Raw genomic sequence first — 20,033 nt, 5'->3', positions numbered from 1 at the left:
CGAGGTGGGTCACTTCTCCACCCTGTTATAAACACAATTAAAGGGGTGCTAGGAGAGAAAATTTAAAAAAAATTCTGATTTCTTAATACATTTAATTTAGTGTTTTTACAAGAAAATTTTTTTTATGAATTATTACTATCATACAGCAGCAAATACAAAACTGTACCAAGGGATAAGACACTCCGGGCAAAAGAGACAAAACAAACGATATTACACTTAAAGGGGAAGGTCACTTTTTGACATTCAGTTTATATTTGTTAAAGGGGTTGAGATCTTATCAACTGTCTTTTGGGTGCCAGTATTTTGGGTGTCCAGTTACTTCCTCGTACTCGCATTTTCATGGAGCGGGGGTCGCACAGGGGAATTTTCGCTCCATTCGTTACTATGGAACTTTCCAAATGAGTCTGTTATGGTCGATGCTCCATTTAATACGGGTAAGAGGGACCCCCTACTCCAATTATCAGTGTGGGATTTATTGGTTAGCACTTAGGACCTTTTCTTGGCACAACCCCTTTAAGGTCATTTGGACAAAGTTGGTTTTAAAGGGGTCGCATGACAAAAAAAATAAAAAGACCATGACTATTGTTTTCCCTTTGAAATAGCGCCACTTTTATCTACAGTACAAGTCTGGTATTGCAGTTCAGCTCAAGAAAGAGCCGCAATAACTGACACGACCTGTGGAAGAGGGGGGCGCTGTGTTAGGAATAAAACAATCATATTTTTTTAATCTCATCCACACCTCCCCCCCAGCTCATAAAAGTGAATTTCCCCTTTAAGTTAATACAGTATAACCTTATATACACGTCTGTCCTGATTTTTTTATATTAATTTTTTAATAACAAAATTTACACCCATCGTAATCCCCCCCTCCCCCCCGAGAAAGATATATCCAGCATGGCTGTGTGTACACAGGGATTGGACTAGTCCACTCATGTCTTTGGCTTCTGATAGGTGCGGCTATCCTCATGTTGGGGGTCATCTCCACGCATCATAGTTGGATAGAAACCTGTAGTTGTTGAGCAGCTCGTCCTGACTCAGCATATTCTGGAATGGAAACAGTCAGCAAGGTGACACAGGGGGCAGAGTATCAATGTGACTTCATCACTTACCCTTATAGCAGTCTTTGAGATATGCTGGGAGTTGTAGTTCTACAACACCTGCAGAGACTCAGATATTACCACCCATGACAAAAGTAGGTGAAAAGGGGGGTAGGAAGAGCAGGCAGCTCCTAGGAGAGGTCTCTTAAGTTAACAAATACGGTGCCACACCTCACTGTGGTAGTGGGAGGCATCACAGCTTAGCTCCACGCATTTCTGAGGTGCAATACCAGCACTAACCACAGTGAGGCGTGGCACCCTTTTTTGAAGAAAGCAGCCATTTTTTCCAGCCCTGAAAAATCCCCTTTAAATTTCTGTTGGAAGAGATACAAGGGATAGGAACCAGTATTAAAAAATCTTTACTCTTACATATACACTCAGCTCCTTCTGCTCTATAACATGCTGCCTGCAGATAGGACACTATGGGGCAGATTTACTTACCCGGTCCATTCGCGATCCAGCGGCGCGTTCTCTGCGCCGGGATTTATTAAGTCAGTTCCTCCGACATCCACCAGGTGGCGCTGCTGCGCTGAAGTTACCTGGAACGCACTGGAATACACCGGGCCGGGCTGAGTGAAGGTAAGTGCAAGCTCCGCGACAGATTTATTTTTTTTTAAATGCGGCGGTTTTTCCGAATCCGTCGGGTTTTCGTTCGGCCGCGCCCCCCGGTTTCCGTCGTGTGCATGCCAGCGCCGATGTGCCACAATCCGATCGCGTGCTCCAAAATCCAGGGGCAATTCAGGGAGAATAGGCGCAAATCGGAAATATTCGGGTAACACGTCGGGAAAACATGAATCGGGTCCTAAGTAAATGACCCCCTATGTACCATCTACTCAGCTCCTCCTGTTCTATAACATGCTACCTACAGATAAGACACTATGAACAATCTGCTCAGCTCCTCTTGTTATATAACATGCTACCTACAGATAAGACACTATGAACAATCTGCTCAGCTCCTCCTGCTCTATAACATGCTGCCTGCAGATAGGACACTATGTACAATCTGCTCAGCTCCTCCTGCTCTATAATATGCTGCCTGCAGATAGGACACTATGTACAATCTGCTCAGCTCCTCCTGCTCTATAACATGCTGCCTGCAGATAGGACACTATGTACAATCTGCTCAGCTCCTCCTGCTCTATAACATGCTGCCTGCAGATAGGACACTATGTACAATCTGCTCGGCTCCTCCTGCTCTAGAACATGCAATCAGAATTTTCAACTTTCAACCAAGGAAAATAATTCATGCCCCTGGAATATGATTGGAATAAGAATTTGTACTTACTGTCAGGTTATTAATGCCTTCAGAGAAAGCCCCTATCTGCTTTACCATCCCCTCTGAATGCACCATCTGTAAAATCAGTCAGTGACCTCATCAATATGGAGGAAGGTGAGAACGTGTACACTGCAACAGCACCGCATGCACCACACAGCCCAGCAGAGCTCAGGGGTCCCGTATTCAATATGGGGGGGAACCACACACTTATATGATGTCTATTATAACACATGTATTATCACATAGGTAACTGTTACTCTGCTGCGCCACCTTGTGGCATAATGACATATTGCAGGTAGATGATGAGTAGGAGATATGTTAGAGATGGCATTGCTGCCCCCATGGTCTGCCGCCCCCTGGCACAAGACGCACCTGGTGAGTTACAGGACAGATGACCAACACGTAACGACGAGGATGAACTCGCATGCAGGAGCAGGGTTAAAGGTCAGACATCTCACACGTGATGTGTAGACTGCACCCACGATCCAGAAACATGGCCCTTCAAATACTTTATACATAATTGGAGTTATGTCCTGCAAAGGATCTTGGGAGCCCACTAAAAAAATGAGGTCACTATAGGGGACTGTGCCAAAAAACGGAACTTAACACCTGATTAAAAATTTTCATTTTTACAGAAACAGCGCCTCTCCTGTCTTCAGGTTGCATGTGGTATTGCAGCTTATCCGCACATAAATTTGAATAGGTAACAAATGCTGCCACTCTGGTTTATAGCTCGTGTCGGGTATTGCAGATTCAACCTAAATTAAACCCCTTTAAACTGCGAAATTGGAAAATTTAGCAGCTTTATATTGTGATCCCTCTATGTTCTATACAAATGGTATGGATGACATTGCCCAAAATAAAAAATATCAGATAGGGGAATACCAGCTCGCCCTATGAGGGTTAAAAATATGGTTTCTCTCTTCCAAAAATAAAAAAAACAGCGCCCCCTCTCCACTGGTTATATTTAGTACTGCAGGTTAGTCCTGCTAAAGTAAAATGGGTCTGAATTAAAATCCCTTACACAAGCTGATGAGCAATTTCTGGTCCCATCAACTTTATTTATTACATTTTTTCAAATATCCACATCTATCCATGGTGTCCAGCACTCCTAAAAAAGCCTCTTCCATCTTTAATATAAATTTTGGGGGTCAGACTCCGTTATTCAGGGCTCCGAACCTCTCCACATAACATCATAGCACTTTATAATAAAAGTCTGTCTACCTGCAGCCACCACTAGAGGGAGCTCACTGCCCAAGACTGTATACAGAACTGAAACAGAGCTCCCTCTAGTGGTGACAAAACATAAAAAGGCATTTCTCTTGTATTAGTGCCCTCTCCTGTAGTATAATTGGGTACCAGACTCATAAATCCCAATGGTCAGAGCAGAATATTGCTGATAAGACACAAGTTCCACATAAAGTAATAATCAGGTTCATTTATTTTCTCAGATCGGATCAGTTTTGGGTCGGTCCTCTTCACAATGTAACAATTTTTTTTTTTTTTTATACACGGCCGCCCGTATTCTTACACTATACAGCACAAAAATATATCTAACCTCTGCACAGCGGGTATGTACACAGTTTATAATCCTATCTGGAGATAAATATTTCTGGATAAATTAAGATTCTGTATAAAATCTGGAAAGTGTCAGTGATTAGAGGCAGCTCCCGATCCGGGCCATGCTTGGTGTTAGAGGGCGGAGTCTGTCTCCTGGGTGGAGCCATGCTGGTAGTGATGGTTGGATGGGTTATGAGGCGATGCGTGGTTAGAGACACACACATGACAAGGAGGAGACGCCCTCAGATTAGTCTGCCCACCTGCTCCACTTTGTCTACTTCTTTGATGGAACTGTTGTTGGGGGTCTTGAAGTCGCTCTTTTGGGGGCTGGGGTCCACGGGACACACGTAGTCTGTGGAGTCGTCAAACTTCTTCTTGCGCAAGTTACCGAAGTGAGAGAGTCCGAGCTTCTTTGGCTGCAAAGGGAACAAGAAGGTGAAAAAAAATAAAAATCAGGGTATATTCAAAGAGTAACCGGTCACCAATCCTTAAAACTACTGCCCCCCTCAGGAAGGGGGTGAAATGTCCTTTCTAGAATTCCCCCTTTTATGTAAAATCTCACCCGTCTACCTATAAAAAAATCTCCAAAATCATGTGACAATGAGCAGAGAAGAGTCATATTTTTCATGAAGCGAATCACTTTTAGAAGCTGGAGACAGGGTATCATCTTCAGTTCTATAGCACCAAAAACCATGCTCAAGGTATCATATTAAGGATGGGAATCTCTTTTTTTCAGATCGCATCAGCTTTGTGGTACTGTGATCTACAGAACAGGAGATACAGTTCACATATCCAACTATGTCTTTAGCTGCCTGTATCGCTGGTCCTGTAGAAAATCTGTCCACCAAATAAAACACAATTGAGTGATGAGATTCTTATCTTTAATATGATACCAGAACTATGGTTTCAGGCCCTATAGAAGCGAAGATAGGGGCGTCTGAAGTGATCTTCAGCCTCTTAAAAAGACTCATCTCAGGTAAAAGAAAATTGACTCTTCTTATTTTTACATGACTAAGAGGAGATTTTTTTCATTTAGATGAGCTGGTGAGATTTCACAGAAGAAAAAGGATATTTTATACCCTACTTGACAGTGATGCTAAAAACTGGTGACATTGTCCCTTTAAGAGGGGGTTATCCCAGAAAATTAACCCATCTCTTATCCATAATAAGTTACAGATCACTGGGAGCCCCTGTAGGACAAAGGACAATAAGGAAAGAGGGGAGAGGTTTCCAAACCTACCCGCACTTTGGCACTGGTGGACATGGGGGTATAGGCGGTTGAGTCCATAATCTCCCGTTTTTCCTGTTGAGCCTCCGGACCGATGAGTAAACTGAAGTTTGTAGCGAGATGTCTCCTCAGGAGGGTCTTCTGAGGGGGAATGTTTAGGAGCATGGCAAGGGTGTCCGAGTTAAACCGGGGCTCTAGGATCTGTGGAGACAAAGGCCAAGGATCACATGATCATCCGTATCTCCCTAGAGGCAGAACACTGTTTTAATGGTATGATAAATTAATGAGGATGCTGCCACCACTAGGGGGAGCCAACTGCTCATAGATTGTACATTTGGAAGAGTTGGTCCCTAGGTGAGTTTCTGATCATTGTTGGTTGCACCAATGGGACTCCCTGTGTGACGGGCTGGACCACAGCGGAGACCAAACTATTTGTGAGAAGAGACACTGGAATAGAGCAGGCAGTACACAATTCAGAAAAATACTGCATAAATCTGTAAGCAGCCAGCTCCCCCTAGTGGTGACTGCAGGTAAGCAATATAACAGTATTGTGGAAAGCAGAGAAGGCAGTTCCCACTATGGACACATATACGTTGTCTGTATATACACCATAGGCTCAGATATATCCACAAATAATCTTACAATGAGGCCTCCGTGTACTCCGCTCCCCCGCAGGTTCGGTGCATATTCCGCCAGATCTACGGATCGTAGCCACTCCATGACTCTGTGGTTGGACCATTGTACAACTTCTGAAGGGGAGATGTTATTCTGCGAAGAGAATTGAGGATATTCAGTCTGTGTATATATGTATATAGGAGGAGGAGGGATAGAGGAGATCCGTCATGTACAGTCTGTGTATATATATGTATATAGCAGGAGGAGGGATAGAGGAGATCCGTCATGTACAGTCAGTGTATATATATGTATATAGCAGGAGGAGGGATAGAGGAGATCCGTCATGTACAGTCTGTGTATATATGTATATAGGAGGAGGAGGGATAGAGGAGATCCGTCATGTACAGTCTGTGTATATATGTATATAGCAGGAGGAGGGATAGAGGAGATCCGTCATGTACAGTCTGTGTATATATGTATATAGCAGGTGGAGGGATAGAGGAGATCCGTCATGTACAGTCTGTGTATATGTATATAGCAGGAGGAGGGATAGAGGAGATCCGTCATGTACAGTCTGTGTATATATATGTATATAGCAGGAGGAGGGATAGAGGAGATCCGTCATGTACAGTCTGTGTATATATGTATATAGCAGGTGGAGGGATAGAGGAGATCCGTCATGTACAGTCTGTGTATATATGTATATAGCAGGAGGAGGGATAGAGGAGATCCGTCATGTACAGTCTGTGTATATATATGTATATAGCAGGAGGAGGGATAGAGGAGATCCGTCATGTACAGTCTGTGTATATATATGTATATAGCAGGAGGAGGGATAGAGGAGATCCGTCATGTACAGTCTGTGTATATATATGTATATAGCAGGAGGAGGGATAGAGGAGATCCGTCATGTACAGTCTGTGTATATATATGTATATAGCAGGAGGAGGGATAGAGGAGATCCGTCATGTACAGTCTGTGTATATATATGTATATAGCAGGAGGAGGGATAGAGGAGATCCGTCATGTACAGTCTGTGTATATATATGTATATAGCAGGAGGAGGGATAGAGGAGATCCGTCATGTACAGTCTGTGTATATATATATGTATATAGCAGGAGGAGGGATAGAGGAGATCCGTCATGTACAGTCTGTGTATATATATGTATATAGCAGGAGGAGGGATAGAGGAGATCCGTCATGTACAGTCAGTGTATATATATGTATATAGCAGGAGGAGGGATAGAGGAGATCCGTCATGTACAGTCTGTGTATATATATGTATATAGCAGGAGGAGGGATAGAGGAGATCCGTCATGTACAGTCTGTGTATATATGTATATAGCAGGTGGAGGGATAGAGGAGATCCGTCATGTACAGTCTGTGTATATATGTATATAGCAGGTGGAGGGATAGAGGAGATCCGTCATGTACAGTCTGTGTATATATATGTATATAGCAGGAGGAGGGATAGAGGAGATCCGTCATGTATAGTCTGTGTATATATATGTATATAGCAGGAGGAGGGATAGAGGAGATCCGTCATGTACAGTCTGTGTATATGTATATAGCAGGAGGAGGGATAGAGGAGATCCGTCATGTACAGTCTGTGTATATATGTATATAGCAGGTGGAGGGATAGAGGAGATCCGTCATGTACAGTCTGTGTATATATGTATATAGCAGGAAGAGGGATAGAGGAGATCCGTCATGTACAGTCTGTGTATATATGTATATAGCAGGAGGAGGGATAGAGGAGATCCGTCATGTACAGTCTGTGTATATATGTATATAGGAGGAGGAGGGATAGAGGAGATCCGTCATGTACAGTCTGTGTATATATGTATATAGCAGGAGGAGGGATAGAGGAGATCCGTCATGTACAGTCTGTGTGTATATGTATATAGCAGGAGGAGGGATAGAGGAGATCCGTCATGTACAGTCTGTGTATATATGTATATAGCAGGAGGAGGGATAGAGGAGATCCGTCATGTACAGTCAGTGTATATATATGTATATAGCAGGAGGAGGGATAGAGGAGATCCGTCATGTACAGTCTGTGTATATATGTATATAGCAGGAGGAGGGATAGAGGAGATCCGTCATGTACAGTCAGTGTATATATATGTATATAGCACGAGGAGGGATAGAGGAGATCCGTCATGTACAGTCTGTGTATATATGTATATAGCAGGAGGAGGGATAGAGGAGATCCGTCATGTACAGTCTGTGTATATATGTATATAGCAGGAGGAGGGATAGAGGAGATCCGTCATCATGTACAGTCTGTGTATATATGTATATAGCAGGAGGAGGGATAGAGGAGATCCGTCATGTACAGTCTGTGTATATATATGTATATAGCAGGAGGAGGGATAGAGGAGATCCGTCATGTACAGTCTGTGTATATATATGTATATAGCACGAGGAGGGATAGAGGAGATCCGTCATGTACAGTCTGTGTATATATATGTATATAGCAGGAGGAGGGATAGAGGAGATCCGTCATGTACAGTCTGTGTATATATATGTATATAGCACGAGGAGGGATAGAGGAGATCCGTCATGTACAGTCTGTGTATATATGTATATAGGAGGAGGAGGGATAGAGGAGATCCGTCATGTACAGTCTGTGTATATATATGTATATAGCACGAGGAGGGATAGAGGAGATCCGTCATGTACAGTCTGTGTATATATGTATATAGGAGGAGGAGGGATAGGGGAGATCCGTCATGTACAGTCTGTGTATATATATGTATATAGCAGGAGGAGGGATAGAGGAGATCCGTCATGTACAGTCTGTGTATAAATATGTATATAGCACGAGGAGGGATAGAGGAGATCCGTCATGTACAGTCTGTGTATATATGTATATAGGAGGAGGAGGGATAGGGGAGATCCGTCATGTACATCCTGTGTATACATGTATATAGACGCACCTCATCGGCAGGTCTGCGGCGCAGGCAGTTGGCGTTGAACTTGTTGGCGTGCAGCACATGGATGGCACATTTAATACTGAGATGGTGCAGTTGACTCGTCACCTTTAGGAACAGGAGGTCATTCTGAAAGAGAAAGAGGGATATTAGAAGAAGAATAGGTAAAATAACAAATGCTATATCATTTTCTCATGGATAGTTTTTAGCTGTGGCAGAAAATGTACATCTTTCCCAGAGAGCGCAGTTAAACTTCCACTAGGGGGAGCCTGCTGCATAACTATGTATACACTATGTATGCAGAGAGCTCCCCCTTGTGGCCTCTGCTGGATTTATAATTTCTGATCATGTTGGTGAAATGCTTATAGGTCTATATAAAAGTGCTTTTATATGTGACATAAGGCCACTAAGTGGTTAAACTTATGATAACCCTTACATAGTCAATAACGTAGGGGGGATTTTCGAGCCGGGTCTATATATATGTGTCGCCCGGCAGCTGTCACTGCTCGTCGGAATCACCCAATTACTAGCGGCATGCCTGGCGATTCCTGGCACTCTGCACCAGCCGCGCCACATGTCCAATTTAAAGGGCAAGTTCATCTATTACTACCATCTGCAACTACAGGTGTTCCCCATTCACTGACAGTAGAAATCTAAATAACACCTGCGGGGAAATCCATTGTGTGCTGCAAACTTATACTTAGAACATTAAAGGGGATTTCAAGATTATTTAAAGTGTCCCACACCCAGAAACCCCCGAATCAGCCGATTTTGTTTGCCTTTAGTGCTGTATCAGATAATTACAGGCTCAGCCTCTATTCACTTGTATAAGAGCTGCAGTAACACATTTCAGCCACTACACTGAGAATGGCGCTTCATCTATGGGTCAATTATTGCACCAGAGGCAGCTTATCGGTGGGACCCCCCCAAATCCCCCTCCCTGGATCAGATATCGAGGACCTTCAAAAGGTCCTTCAAAAGGATATTCAAAAGTCATTATCATTTTTGAGGATGGAAGATCCCTTTAAATTCTTAGGAATTCCATAGAAACTTCAGTTATTTATTTCCAATGGATACAAATAACATGATTGGGTCAAATGTGTATCCACCATGACAGCAAGCAGAGATCTGAAAAAAACGTCAGTTTATTGTAGAATTTCGCAACTTTATTACACCTTTTTTTGGAACCCCCCGGTGACGGTTCCCCTTTAAATCTCCCTGGCATGTGCCCATGTTTATTTTCCGAGCCCTGGTGAAGAATTTTCACTTCCTGCTGCGCATTTTCCATCCCCCAGACCCATCTATTGGATTACCACGTCCCTTTTTTAGCACGGACGCTCTAATCCTTCGCTTCCTCGTCTCCGTATGGTCCCCGGCAGCGCACCTGTCCCTGCACCTCGTGACCAGGAGATCACATTCTGCCTATGGCTCCATATCCCGGATACTGATCAGGTTGTCAGGGAAAATATTTACACTGGCGAGGAGACGTTCACATGCTGCAAGGACTACACCTGTAGGCCATCAGGGCTATGCTGGGAGTTGTAGTGCAACAGCTGAAGAGCTGCAGGTCATCCCTTACGTAGATACATAATATAATCACATTACACCCTTACTGCAAAAATACAATTACAAAAAGGATTAGCTGCAGTTATAAATCCATCCAGCAGGGGTCACTGGGCTCCACTTTTTAGTTTCAGCAGAGGTTCCCCAGTTTTAACCCCTTCTTTACATTTTTCTGTTTTAGCTTTTTTTTTTTTTAATGCATTTTATATTTGATATTTCTCAACATTAGTTGTTGTTTTTTTTTAGGGACAATTTATACTCCCTAAGAGCATTTTATTTTCTGTGCGGCTAAAAAAAAATATTCTTAGTTTTTGAGGCTTTATACAAAACGTTTACTGTATTTTTTGGGCTATAAAAGGTGCACCGGAGTATAAGGCGCACCATCAATAAATGCCTGCTAAAATGTCTAGGTTCATATATAAGGCGCACCGGAGTATAAGGCGCACCTGATTATAAGGATGAATGACCAGCAGGTGGCAGACCTGTGCACAGTACAAGGCAGCTGTTGTCTGTACAGTTCATATATAAGGCGCACTGGACTATAAACTGCACCTTTGATTTCTGAGAAAATCAAAGGATTTTTTGTGCGCCTTATAGTCTGAAAAATATGGTATATATAAAAAGGTTTTCAACTATTTTTTTTTTATAGTTCCATGAACATTTATTGTAGCGCAAGCTTTGGTTTTATTGATACAATATTACAGCATGCATCATTTCTTGGAGAATCGCTCACTCGGGACACCAGAAGATACCCTCCCCCTGAAAGGGAACAAGTCACCAGTATTTACCCCATTAAACTAGCAGCCCCTCAGGTAGGGGATGAAATGTCCTTTCTAGAATTCTCACTTTTATGTGAAATCTCACCTGTTTACATATAAGAAAAAAAAAAAAAAAGATCTCCACCAAAGTCACTCAAAATGAGCAGAAAAGAGTCATCTTTTGCCAGAGAAAAGTCAAACTCAGTAACTGTAAGTCTAGTGTCACTGTAGATTTCTATATTTTGGGTACTATAGCAGATAAAACCATTGTTCTGGTATCATATTAAAGAGGAATAGTGTATCTTTCAAATTGCTTCAGGCCTGTAATACTGGGAGCTACAGAACCTGAGATACAGGGAGTTTAAGACCTATTATGATATTGGATCATTATCTGCAGCTCATATTCCCAACTATGTATTTACCTGCCCATATCTCTGGTTCTGTAGCTCACAGAACCAGAAGCCCGATGCAATGAGAAAGATAAAATACCCCACTTTAATATGATACCAGAGCCATGGTTCCAGTTGCTGTAGAGCCCAAGATCTGGACATCTAAATTACTGTTCTGCCTGCAGCCTCTGAGCCTGACTCATCTCAGGTAAAATATGACTCGTCTTGGTTATTTTATAGGTAATAGGGTGAGATTTCACACAAAGGTGGGAATTCTAGAAAGGAAATTTCATCCCCTATCTGAGTGGGCTGGGAGTTTAATGGTTCCCATTAAAGTGACCACATACATTTCTCCTGTGTCAATTACCCAAGCTGGCTCCTTATTTAAAAGCGCGACATCAGGAAAGGGTTTAATGGGTTATCCAACAACTAGTTATCCATCCATAGGATAGGCAAGAAGTTTCTCATCTCAGTGGATCCCACTTAGCTATTACGGCTCAAAAGCTTCCTTTTGACACTCAGTTCTTATACCCTGTATTGATCCAACCTCTGTATATACGGACACAAGCAGCACCACTGGCAGCAAGCAGAGATCTTGACTGTGATGAGTATTTTTGTATAAGATTTGCATCCTTTAGATACTAATCACACAGCTCTCCTTTATGTATTGAATTACCCCTCAACCGGAAACCCATTTCAGAAGTACTAAATCACGGAATTGCTATCTATGCAATTGCCCAGTACATTCCTATCAATAGACAGTGGGGCTCATTTACTAAGGGTCCACGGACCCCACATACGTTGGATATTCCGACGATTACTGTTTTGCGCCGCATTTAAAAGCAGATTGTGTCGCACGCAATCAGATTTTGGCGACGACTTTCATGTCACCGGAATCGGGGGCGGGCCAACGGACGATCCGACGGATTCGGACAACGCGCGGGATTTAACATTCAAAATTGTGTCGCAAGCCAATGCACTTACATGCACCAGGAAGAAGAAGGTGAACTCCGGCGGACCTGAGCGGGGAAGCGACACATGCAGGATATCGGGCGCACGATCTTAGTGAATCGCGGCAGCTCTGAATCTTCGTCGCACAACGCACCTCGGGGATCGCGACGGGACGGGTAAGTAAATGTGCCCCAGTGTATCAGATCTGCACTGATGCCCCCTATGCGAGTGCCTGATCTAAAGACACCCACTAAGGACACCTACTGTGAGAGCTGACTCCTCCCCGTGGACTCCTTACCACAGTTAAGTATTGTAGCATTCTCCCATCGACGCGAGCTTCATGGAACTGGTCCTTGTACTGTGGCAGGCCGATGTCGTCTAGCCACCCTAAAAATAAAAGGACAGTGTTAGTTAGATCAAGTAATATCCACGGCTATCCAATCATTCATACACTAGACTCTGCTGATCTTACAGCTGCCTGTAGGTGGCGCTCTAGAATGCTCCAGCCTGTAGTCTGCCCAAAGTAAATTTTGGCAAAACCTAGTCTACTCCACCAAGATACACTTCATTTAAAGGGGTTGTTTCACCTAAACACCCCCTACCCACATGCCCTATTACAACATTTGGAGGGTCCACCGTTTAGGACCCTCAATCTGTGGCGGAATGGAAAAGCCACTTCGTGTGGCTCCTGACCTGGGTGACGAGGTTTGAGAATGCATTACATGGCTGACCATTCACACTACATTCAGAATATCCTACTGTTGTGTACACAGCACCTATGCAGACCAATATGTGTACATGGGGGCAACATACAGAACCTCCTGTGTGCGGTCATATTCCCTCCTATATCTAATATATTTTGGAAATAAGTACCAGAGAGATGGAACGGCATATGAATGCATACACAAAACAATAGGAGCCTTTAAAGGGGTTATCCACTTTTTTACATGTTGTCCATGTACCTTTACCACCTTATTAATAATAATCCCTGAATGTTCATCAAGTGATTCAGCACTCCTGATACTTCCTTTTGTGCTGTGTACAGACTCTCCATGATTCTTTGTTTACATGTCTGAGCTCTGATGAATAGGAGAAGCTGCAGCAGTAGAGTTATGACTCATCCTGTTCCCTCCCACACCCCTTTCCCTGTCAGTGAGGATGGGCAGTGAAAAGAGACGCAGCTCATGGTGACATGAGGAAGGCGTAGAGCAGTGAGAGAGAGGAAGCTGTGTATATGCAGAGGGCATCATGGTGAGAATAGAGAAGGCTGAAGCAATCAAAAGGAGGAAAAGGTACATGCAATAATAATAATAATTCCTTTATTTATATAGCGCACACAGATTACGCAGGGCTGCACAGAGCTTGTCACATCAGTCCCTGTCCCCAATGGGGCTCACAATCTAATCAACCTTCCAGTATGTTTTGGAGTGTGGGAGGAAACCGGTGGACCCAGAGGAAACCCACGCAAACACGGAGAGAACATACACACTCTTTGCAGATGTTGACCTGGATGGGACTTGAACCCAGGTGCCCCTAGCGCTGCAAGGCTGCAGTGCTCACCACTGAGCCGCCGTGCAGGTACAAATACATGCAGAGACAGGTCTAATGGAGCAGATTTATTGAAAAGTGGCCAACCCCTTTAAGGCATCTTCACTAAAAGTTTAAAGTCTTGAAATTAATGTGCACTTACGTGTCACCCACATGTGGTCTAGTTGCCCCGATCTTTCATCTTTCTTGGTGCTGATGGCATTGAGGGCCAGCTGAAGCTTCTTCCTGTGCAGCGGGTGTTTTATGCCAAGTTCCTTCTCCAGGCTCTGAGGTGTGGCCGTCAGTAACGTGTGACCCGAGCTCACCCACTGCCGGGCAAATATGACGTATTGTCCCAAGCCGAAATCTTCCAGCCAATTACAGACCTGCTCATTACTCCACTGCGCGAAAGGAGCGTTATAATCGCTGCAAGACAGAAGAAGAACAACCTACTGTTATAATGTACAGAACATAGAGGGAAGAGAGGGCTGGTCACCGACACAAGCATGATAAACTTTTCGTAGAGAAATCCACCAGAATTATAAAAAATAAACTGTATTATTTCACTCCATTGAAATATCCATTTTAATCTGTATGCTAATGAGGCAGGTGGTGCACCCGAGTGTGTCCTCAGCACCTGCAGAACTGCTACTGCTGCCCGGATCATTATCTTTCCCATCAAATAAAGCAGATTTGTCCTATGAGAACCAAAGAAAGCAATATAAGGAGGAATAGCTGTGCTGTGGATGCTGAGGACACGTTCAAGTGCATCAACTGCCTCATTAGCATACAGATTAAACTGGGAACATCTTGGAAATGATAGAAAAAAAATGCAGAAATAACAAAGATATGATAGAAATACCAATTTATTTCACTGCAAACACTCTACCCGCTGATTAGAACACCTTTAATGGGTGACGAGAACCTACACATAGAACAGAAATTCTAGTGCTGATCCAATTTTATCATTCATTTCCACATCACGTTAGCGAACATTGCAGCCCCATGTAAAAATAAACACATCCAAGAGTGTAACAGTGACAAGCAGCTGCTGTTAAAGGCTTTACATTTATAATGGTCCTCTAAAAATGTTTACAAAATGCTGAAGCAATTTTAAACCACGCCTCTTTCCTTATAAGCCACGCCTCTTTTTTTAAATACACCATTTAGTGAGAATTTAGCAAAAATTCGGTCTACATGGGACTTTTAAAAGATTTCTGTGTTAAAATTACCTATTTTTGTTCCGAGGATCCCTGGTTCTGGAGAGTCTAGGTCCGGCCGTCGCTCTCATTCCCCCCCTTTTAAATTCGGATAATCCTAATTCATCTGTATTGAAGTTTCCGGAGGGCGTCCTCCTTAATCTGAAATAAAATTTGATCTATATTAAATGCGCTACTTCCACATCTCATTCTTCATTTCACTTCCCTTTTATTGGGTAAAAAAAGTTTGGTGCACATAAAGCCACATCCAATTTTTTTGAGAAACTCCCCTTTATTTTAAACCCCACCCTTTTACTGTTAACCACACCCACAATAATTTTAACCTTATACAGATAACACACAGAATATTATGTACAATTTTGAGTAGCAGCGTATAGGAAGGATGAAAGGGAGCTAGAACAGGGGTGCAGAGGGGAGCGAGCAAGGAAATTAGGGGAATGGATGGATTAGAGTACAAGGACAAAAGTATAAAATCTACAAGTAATCCTTTAAAATGAGGACGGTATTACATTTAGCAGGGATCTTGGTTATGTGTACTGTAGGCCCCCTGCCGTAATTGTAAAATTTTATTACTATATTTCAACAAAAATAAAAACAGTGCCACTTGTGTCTACAGGCGGTGCCTGGTATTGCAGCTCAGCCTTGTTCAGTTGTTCAGGACTGTATTATCAGATGCAAGTGATGGGCAGGAGAGGTGATGTATGTAACAGCCCCCTGTCTTAGAAAGGGCAGGCCATATACATATTCAGGTAGGGTATCCACAGTCTTACAGGATAGGAACTTACTTTCCCCAAAACTTCTTGATGCCTTTTGGACTTTTCTTGCCCTCGGGAGAGAGTGGTGAATTTGGCCCAGATTCACTTCCCGCAGAAGAGAGGTCATTAAAGGTGATGTCTAAGTTGTTTTCGGTTTCACCTATTTGAAATAAAGTGAAAATGTAAAATATAATAAACAGAGGAGAGGCTGCACCAATAGAAAAGGATCCATCAGTTCATGCAGGTTCTTATATATATTCGTACTGGCAAAGATATCAGACCATAGTTTGCAATAGAGCAGGAGGTGCCATGCAGATTGTACATGGTATCTTGTATCTGTATACAGCTTGTTGTTATAGAGCAGGAGGAGCTGAGCAGATTGTACATAGTGTCCTATCTGCAGGCAGCATGTTATAGAGCCGGAGGAGCTGAGCAGATTGTACATAGTGTCCTTTCTGCAGGCAGCATGTTATAGAGCAGGAGGAGCTGAGCAGATTATACATAGTGTGCTATCTGCAGGCAGCATGTTATAGAGCCGGAGGAGCTGTGCAGATTGTACATAGTGTCCTATCTGCAGGCAGCATGTTATAGAGCAGGAGGAGCTGAGCAGATTGTATATAGTGACCTATCTGCAGGCAGCATGTTATAGAGCAGAAGGAGCTGAGCAGATTGTACATAGTGTCCTATCTGCAGGCAGCATGGTATAGAGCAGGAGGAGCTGCGCATATTGTACATAGTGTCCTATCTGCAGGCAGCATGTTATAGAACAGGAGGAGCCAAGCAGAGTACATAGTGTCCTATCTGCAGGCAGCAAGTTATAGAGCAGGAGGAGCTGAGCAGATTGTACATAGTGGCACCACCTTCGTAGTCGAATAATTCTCTGTGCTGTAATGTTCCTTACCAGGGCAGGTTGAAAACACATATGTACACAAATATTATCCCTCGCTGAGAAATACTTGGCTGGAGCTGAGGCAGACACTGCCAATGACTCCTTGTTAAGTGCAAGCCAACTCCTGGCACATAGAGATGAGTCTTACTAAGGTCTGGAGAGCGGGACCATATAGGAGGTGTCAGTGAGGTCACCGGGGGAAGTATCAGGCAAACAGGGGGATAATACAAGGGTGCCATAGGTAGGTATATCTCTGCCTCCAGGTGGTGCATGAAACCAGCAGAAAAGAAATTCATGGCATCATGGGAGTTGCACTAGTATAATTTTTTGGTATTCTACAAAATTCCCACAATACCAACAGCACTCCGATCAGATATTCATGCACATTCCTTTAAAGCTACCATCAAAGACCCTCATGATAAACCAGGGACGCTTACTCATAGATCCAAGCACCGTGACTGTGGTCATCTTCTCATTTTCCTTCTTCTAAAATTTTTTAAATTATGCCAATGAGGGTGGGTGTTACTAGAACCCCTCTGTGCTGAAGCTTCCCCCCTACTTCACAATGGGTTGAAGAAGTGCACTGCACAGTGTAACAGCTTGTGAAGTCAGAACACTGAGGGTTTCTGATAACGACCCCTAGATCGTTCCGGCTCATTAGCATAATTATAAAAGTTGATTTTAGAAAGCAGGAGGCCATGGATAAGAAATATAAGAAGATGACTACAGTCCCGGTGCCTGGATCTATGAGTAATATCCCTGGTTTATCAGGATGGATTTTGATGGTAGATTTCCTTTAAAGTTGGGGTTCATTGGGGACCGTGTGGATTTTTAAAGTCATCCATGACAAAAGCATTAGTTTGGCTAACTTAGAATCAGAATTTTGCAACATTCTTTGGAGAACACAAACTCAAGCCACGCCTTCTACTGACCCTTTCTTGATAAACCACACCCCTTTGACATAAATCCAGGTCCATTTACATGCTAATTCACACCTCCTAAGATGATGTACACGTGGTGTATAACATTTGGATGTCTTTTTGATGCCCAGTCAGTCTGGCCTACAGATTGTCGAAGATTTGCATCAAACAAAACCAAAATACCCCATGAGGCAAGAACATAGCACACACATGCAGTACACACGCTACGGGTACAGGTACGATACCTATTACTGGGGCGCTGGCACTTCTGATAATATCTTCAAATCAAAGCAAGCAGAAAAAAAAAAAAAAAGATAGTGAAATTTCAGAAACCGAAAGGTAAGACGACTCCGGGGTCTTAGAGGAAGGGGTATCCAAAACTTAAAAGATAACACTGTAGTCCATAGCATTGGAATAAAGCTACTGCATCCGTAACCCTGAACGCAAAAGCTGTGGGCAGGAAATCTTGCGCATGCGCCAGACAATCCCAGCATGGCGCATGCACTGGATTTTCTGGCTGGAGGAATATGATTTCGGGGATAGGGATGCAGTAGCTTTATTACAAGGCTTCGGTCTATAGCGACGCCTTCCGGTTTTTTAGGACTAGTAAGGCCTTGTTCGTTCGTCCGACTCCTGAAGGTATGACCGTCGGGCATTATGGATTCTGTAAGATGGGGTGATGCTGGACAGATAGAGGGAATAGGGGGGTATTACAGAGCATTAATCTGGTGACCCCCCTCCTGATACACCAACTACAGGCGGTCGCCTACTTAAGGACACCCGACTTACAGACAACCCCTAGTTACAGACGGACCCCTCTGCCCCCTGATGAAGCTCTCTGGATGCTTTACTTTAGCCCCATACTGCAATGATCAGCTGTAAGGTGTCTGTAATGAAGCTTTATTGATAATCCTTGGTCCATTACAGCAAAAAATTTAGAAAATCCAATTGTCACGGGGGCAAAAAATTTTTTTTGTCTGGAGCTGCAATTATAAAATATACAGTTCTGATTTACATACAAATTCAACTTAAGAACAAACCTTTGGAACCTATCTTGTATGTAACCCGAGGACTGCCTGTATCTAATTACCATAACATTGCAAAATAAGTTGCCAAATCTGAATACCCCTGTCAGGTTATATCTGGAACATGGCCGCCATCTTGAAAACCTCCATACTGGATCATGTGACATCAAAGACCACTAGCCAATCAGATTTATAATATTGTGGTTCGCCAGTATTCTCTCCCTCCCCCCATTATAAGGTGCGTCTATTATCTGTGTTACACAGAACATGGTGGAAGTTACAAGGTATCACTTACACAGGTTCTGCATTCCGTTGGTTTCACTGTTGATGTGCAATGCATTCTGGGAGGCAGGTTTGCGGTAGCCATCATGGGATCCGTTTGGAGTAGTACGAGACAGTTTTCCCGGTAAGGTTTGGTACCTGGGATCCACTTTACTCTGATATGGATGAACGAATAGGTCATTTAGATACGGAACATGATGTTACACAGTAATGATATCTGTAGACGATCAGAACAGGGAGCATGAAAAATGGTGAAATGTAAAGAGACCCTGTCACCGTATTTTACCCCACTAAACTAGTGACCCACTCAGGTAGGAGATGAAATGTCCTTTTTTTAAGGATCCCCCTTTTATGTGAATAGGTCGAATTCACACCACTATATGGGGGACATATCTAGGTGCGCAAGCTTGTATGCCCCATCTTTCCCCATATGCACGGCTGTGCATCTCTATGCAGAGGGAAGGGGGCCCGGCTGGCATACGTTTGTTTTTAGGTAAGGCCACATTTACACTAAATCTTCCCACAGTCAGTTTAATATGACTCTTCTCACCTCAGGTTCGCATGAGAGGAGTCAAGTTTAGTGGTTGTAGGTGAAACGTCACTTTAGACATCCCAATCTTTGGTTCTAGAATATATACAGCGTATTTTTCGGACTATAAGGCGCACAAAAAATCCTTTGATTTTCTCAAAAATCAAAGGTGCGCCTTACATATGAACCGTACTTACAGACAACAGCTGCCTTGAACTGTGCACAGGCCTGCCACCTGCTGGTCATTCATCCTTATAATCAGGTGCACCTTATAATCCGGTGCGCCTTATATATACCCACCGCCGGAGGGTGAGTATATAAGTTTTCTATAGGCTTCTGAACTGACACTACCCCTTCAATCACTAAACTTGACTCATCTCATGGGAAAATGAGATGAGAAGAGTCATATTTGCCTCACTTTAGGGGAGATTTTTTATGGGGATTTTTTTTTAATGGTAAACGGATGAGATTTCATATAAAAGAGGGAACCATGCTACATTGGGATGTCCATA

General features: G+C 43.2%; 1 protein-coding gene across 14 annotated transcripts in view; it reads right to left on the bottom strand.

Moving 5' to 3' along the window:
• Window positions 1–72: 72 nt before the first annotated feature.
• Window positions 73–20,033, bottom strand: part of PPFIBP2 (PPFIA binding protein 2) — a 142,428-nt gene continuing 122,467 nt past the window's right edge. For 11 of the 14 annotated variants that reach the window (XM_072118636.1, XM_072118635.1, XM_072118634.1 and 8 more), the window contains 11 exons: window positions 19,006–19,147; window positions 15,907–16,036; window positions 15,134–15,262; window positions 14,065–14,327; window positions 12,673–12,761; window positions 8,720–8,842; window positions 5,804–5,929; window positions 5,174–5,362; window positions 4,194–4,349; window positions 2,383–2,448; window positions 73–1,044 (listed from right to left, as the gene is read on the bottom strand). In XM_072118636.1, the coding sequence (XP_071974737.1) occupies window positions 976–1,044; window positions 2,383–2,448; window positions 4,194–4,349; window positions 5,174–5,362; window positions 5,804–5,929; window positions 8,720–8,842; window positions 12,673–12,761; window positions 14,065–14,327; window positions 15,134–15,262; window positions 15,907–16,036; window positions 19,006–19,147 (1,482 nt within the window). In that variant the 3' untranslated portion in view covers window positions 73–975. Of the gene's footprint in view, window positions 1,045–2,382; window positions 2,449–3,796; window positions 4,350–5,173; window positions 5,363–5,803; window positions 5,930–8,719; window positions 8,843–12,672; window positions 12,762–14,064; window positions 14,328–15,133; window positions 15,263–15,906; window positions 16,037–19,005; window positions 19,148–20,033 lie in introns of those variants that run through there. The other 3 variants (XM_072118645.1, XM_072118648.1, XM_072118640.1) reach the window with 2 other exon arrangements.

This window comes from Engystomops pustulosus, chromosome 7 (assembly GCF_040894005.1).
Source record: "Engystomops pustulosus chromosome 7, aEngPut4.maternal, whole genome shotgun sequence".
NCBI classification, from domain to species: Eukaryota; Metazoa; Chordata; class Amphibia; order Anura; family Leptodactylidae; genus Engystomops; species Engystomops pustulosus.
Note: the sequence above shows the minus strand (reverse complement) of the source record. Positions and strands in the feature narration are given on the sequence as shown.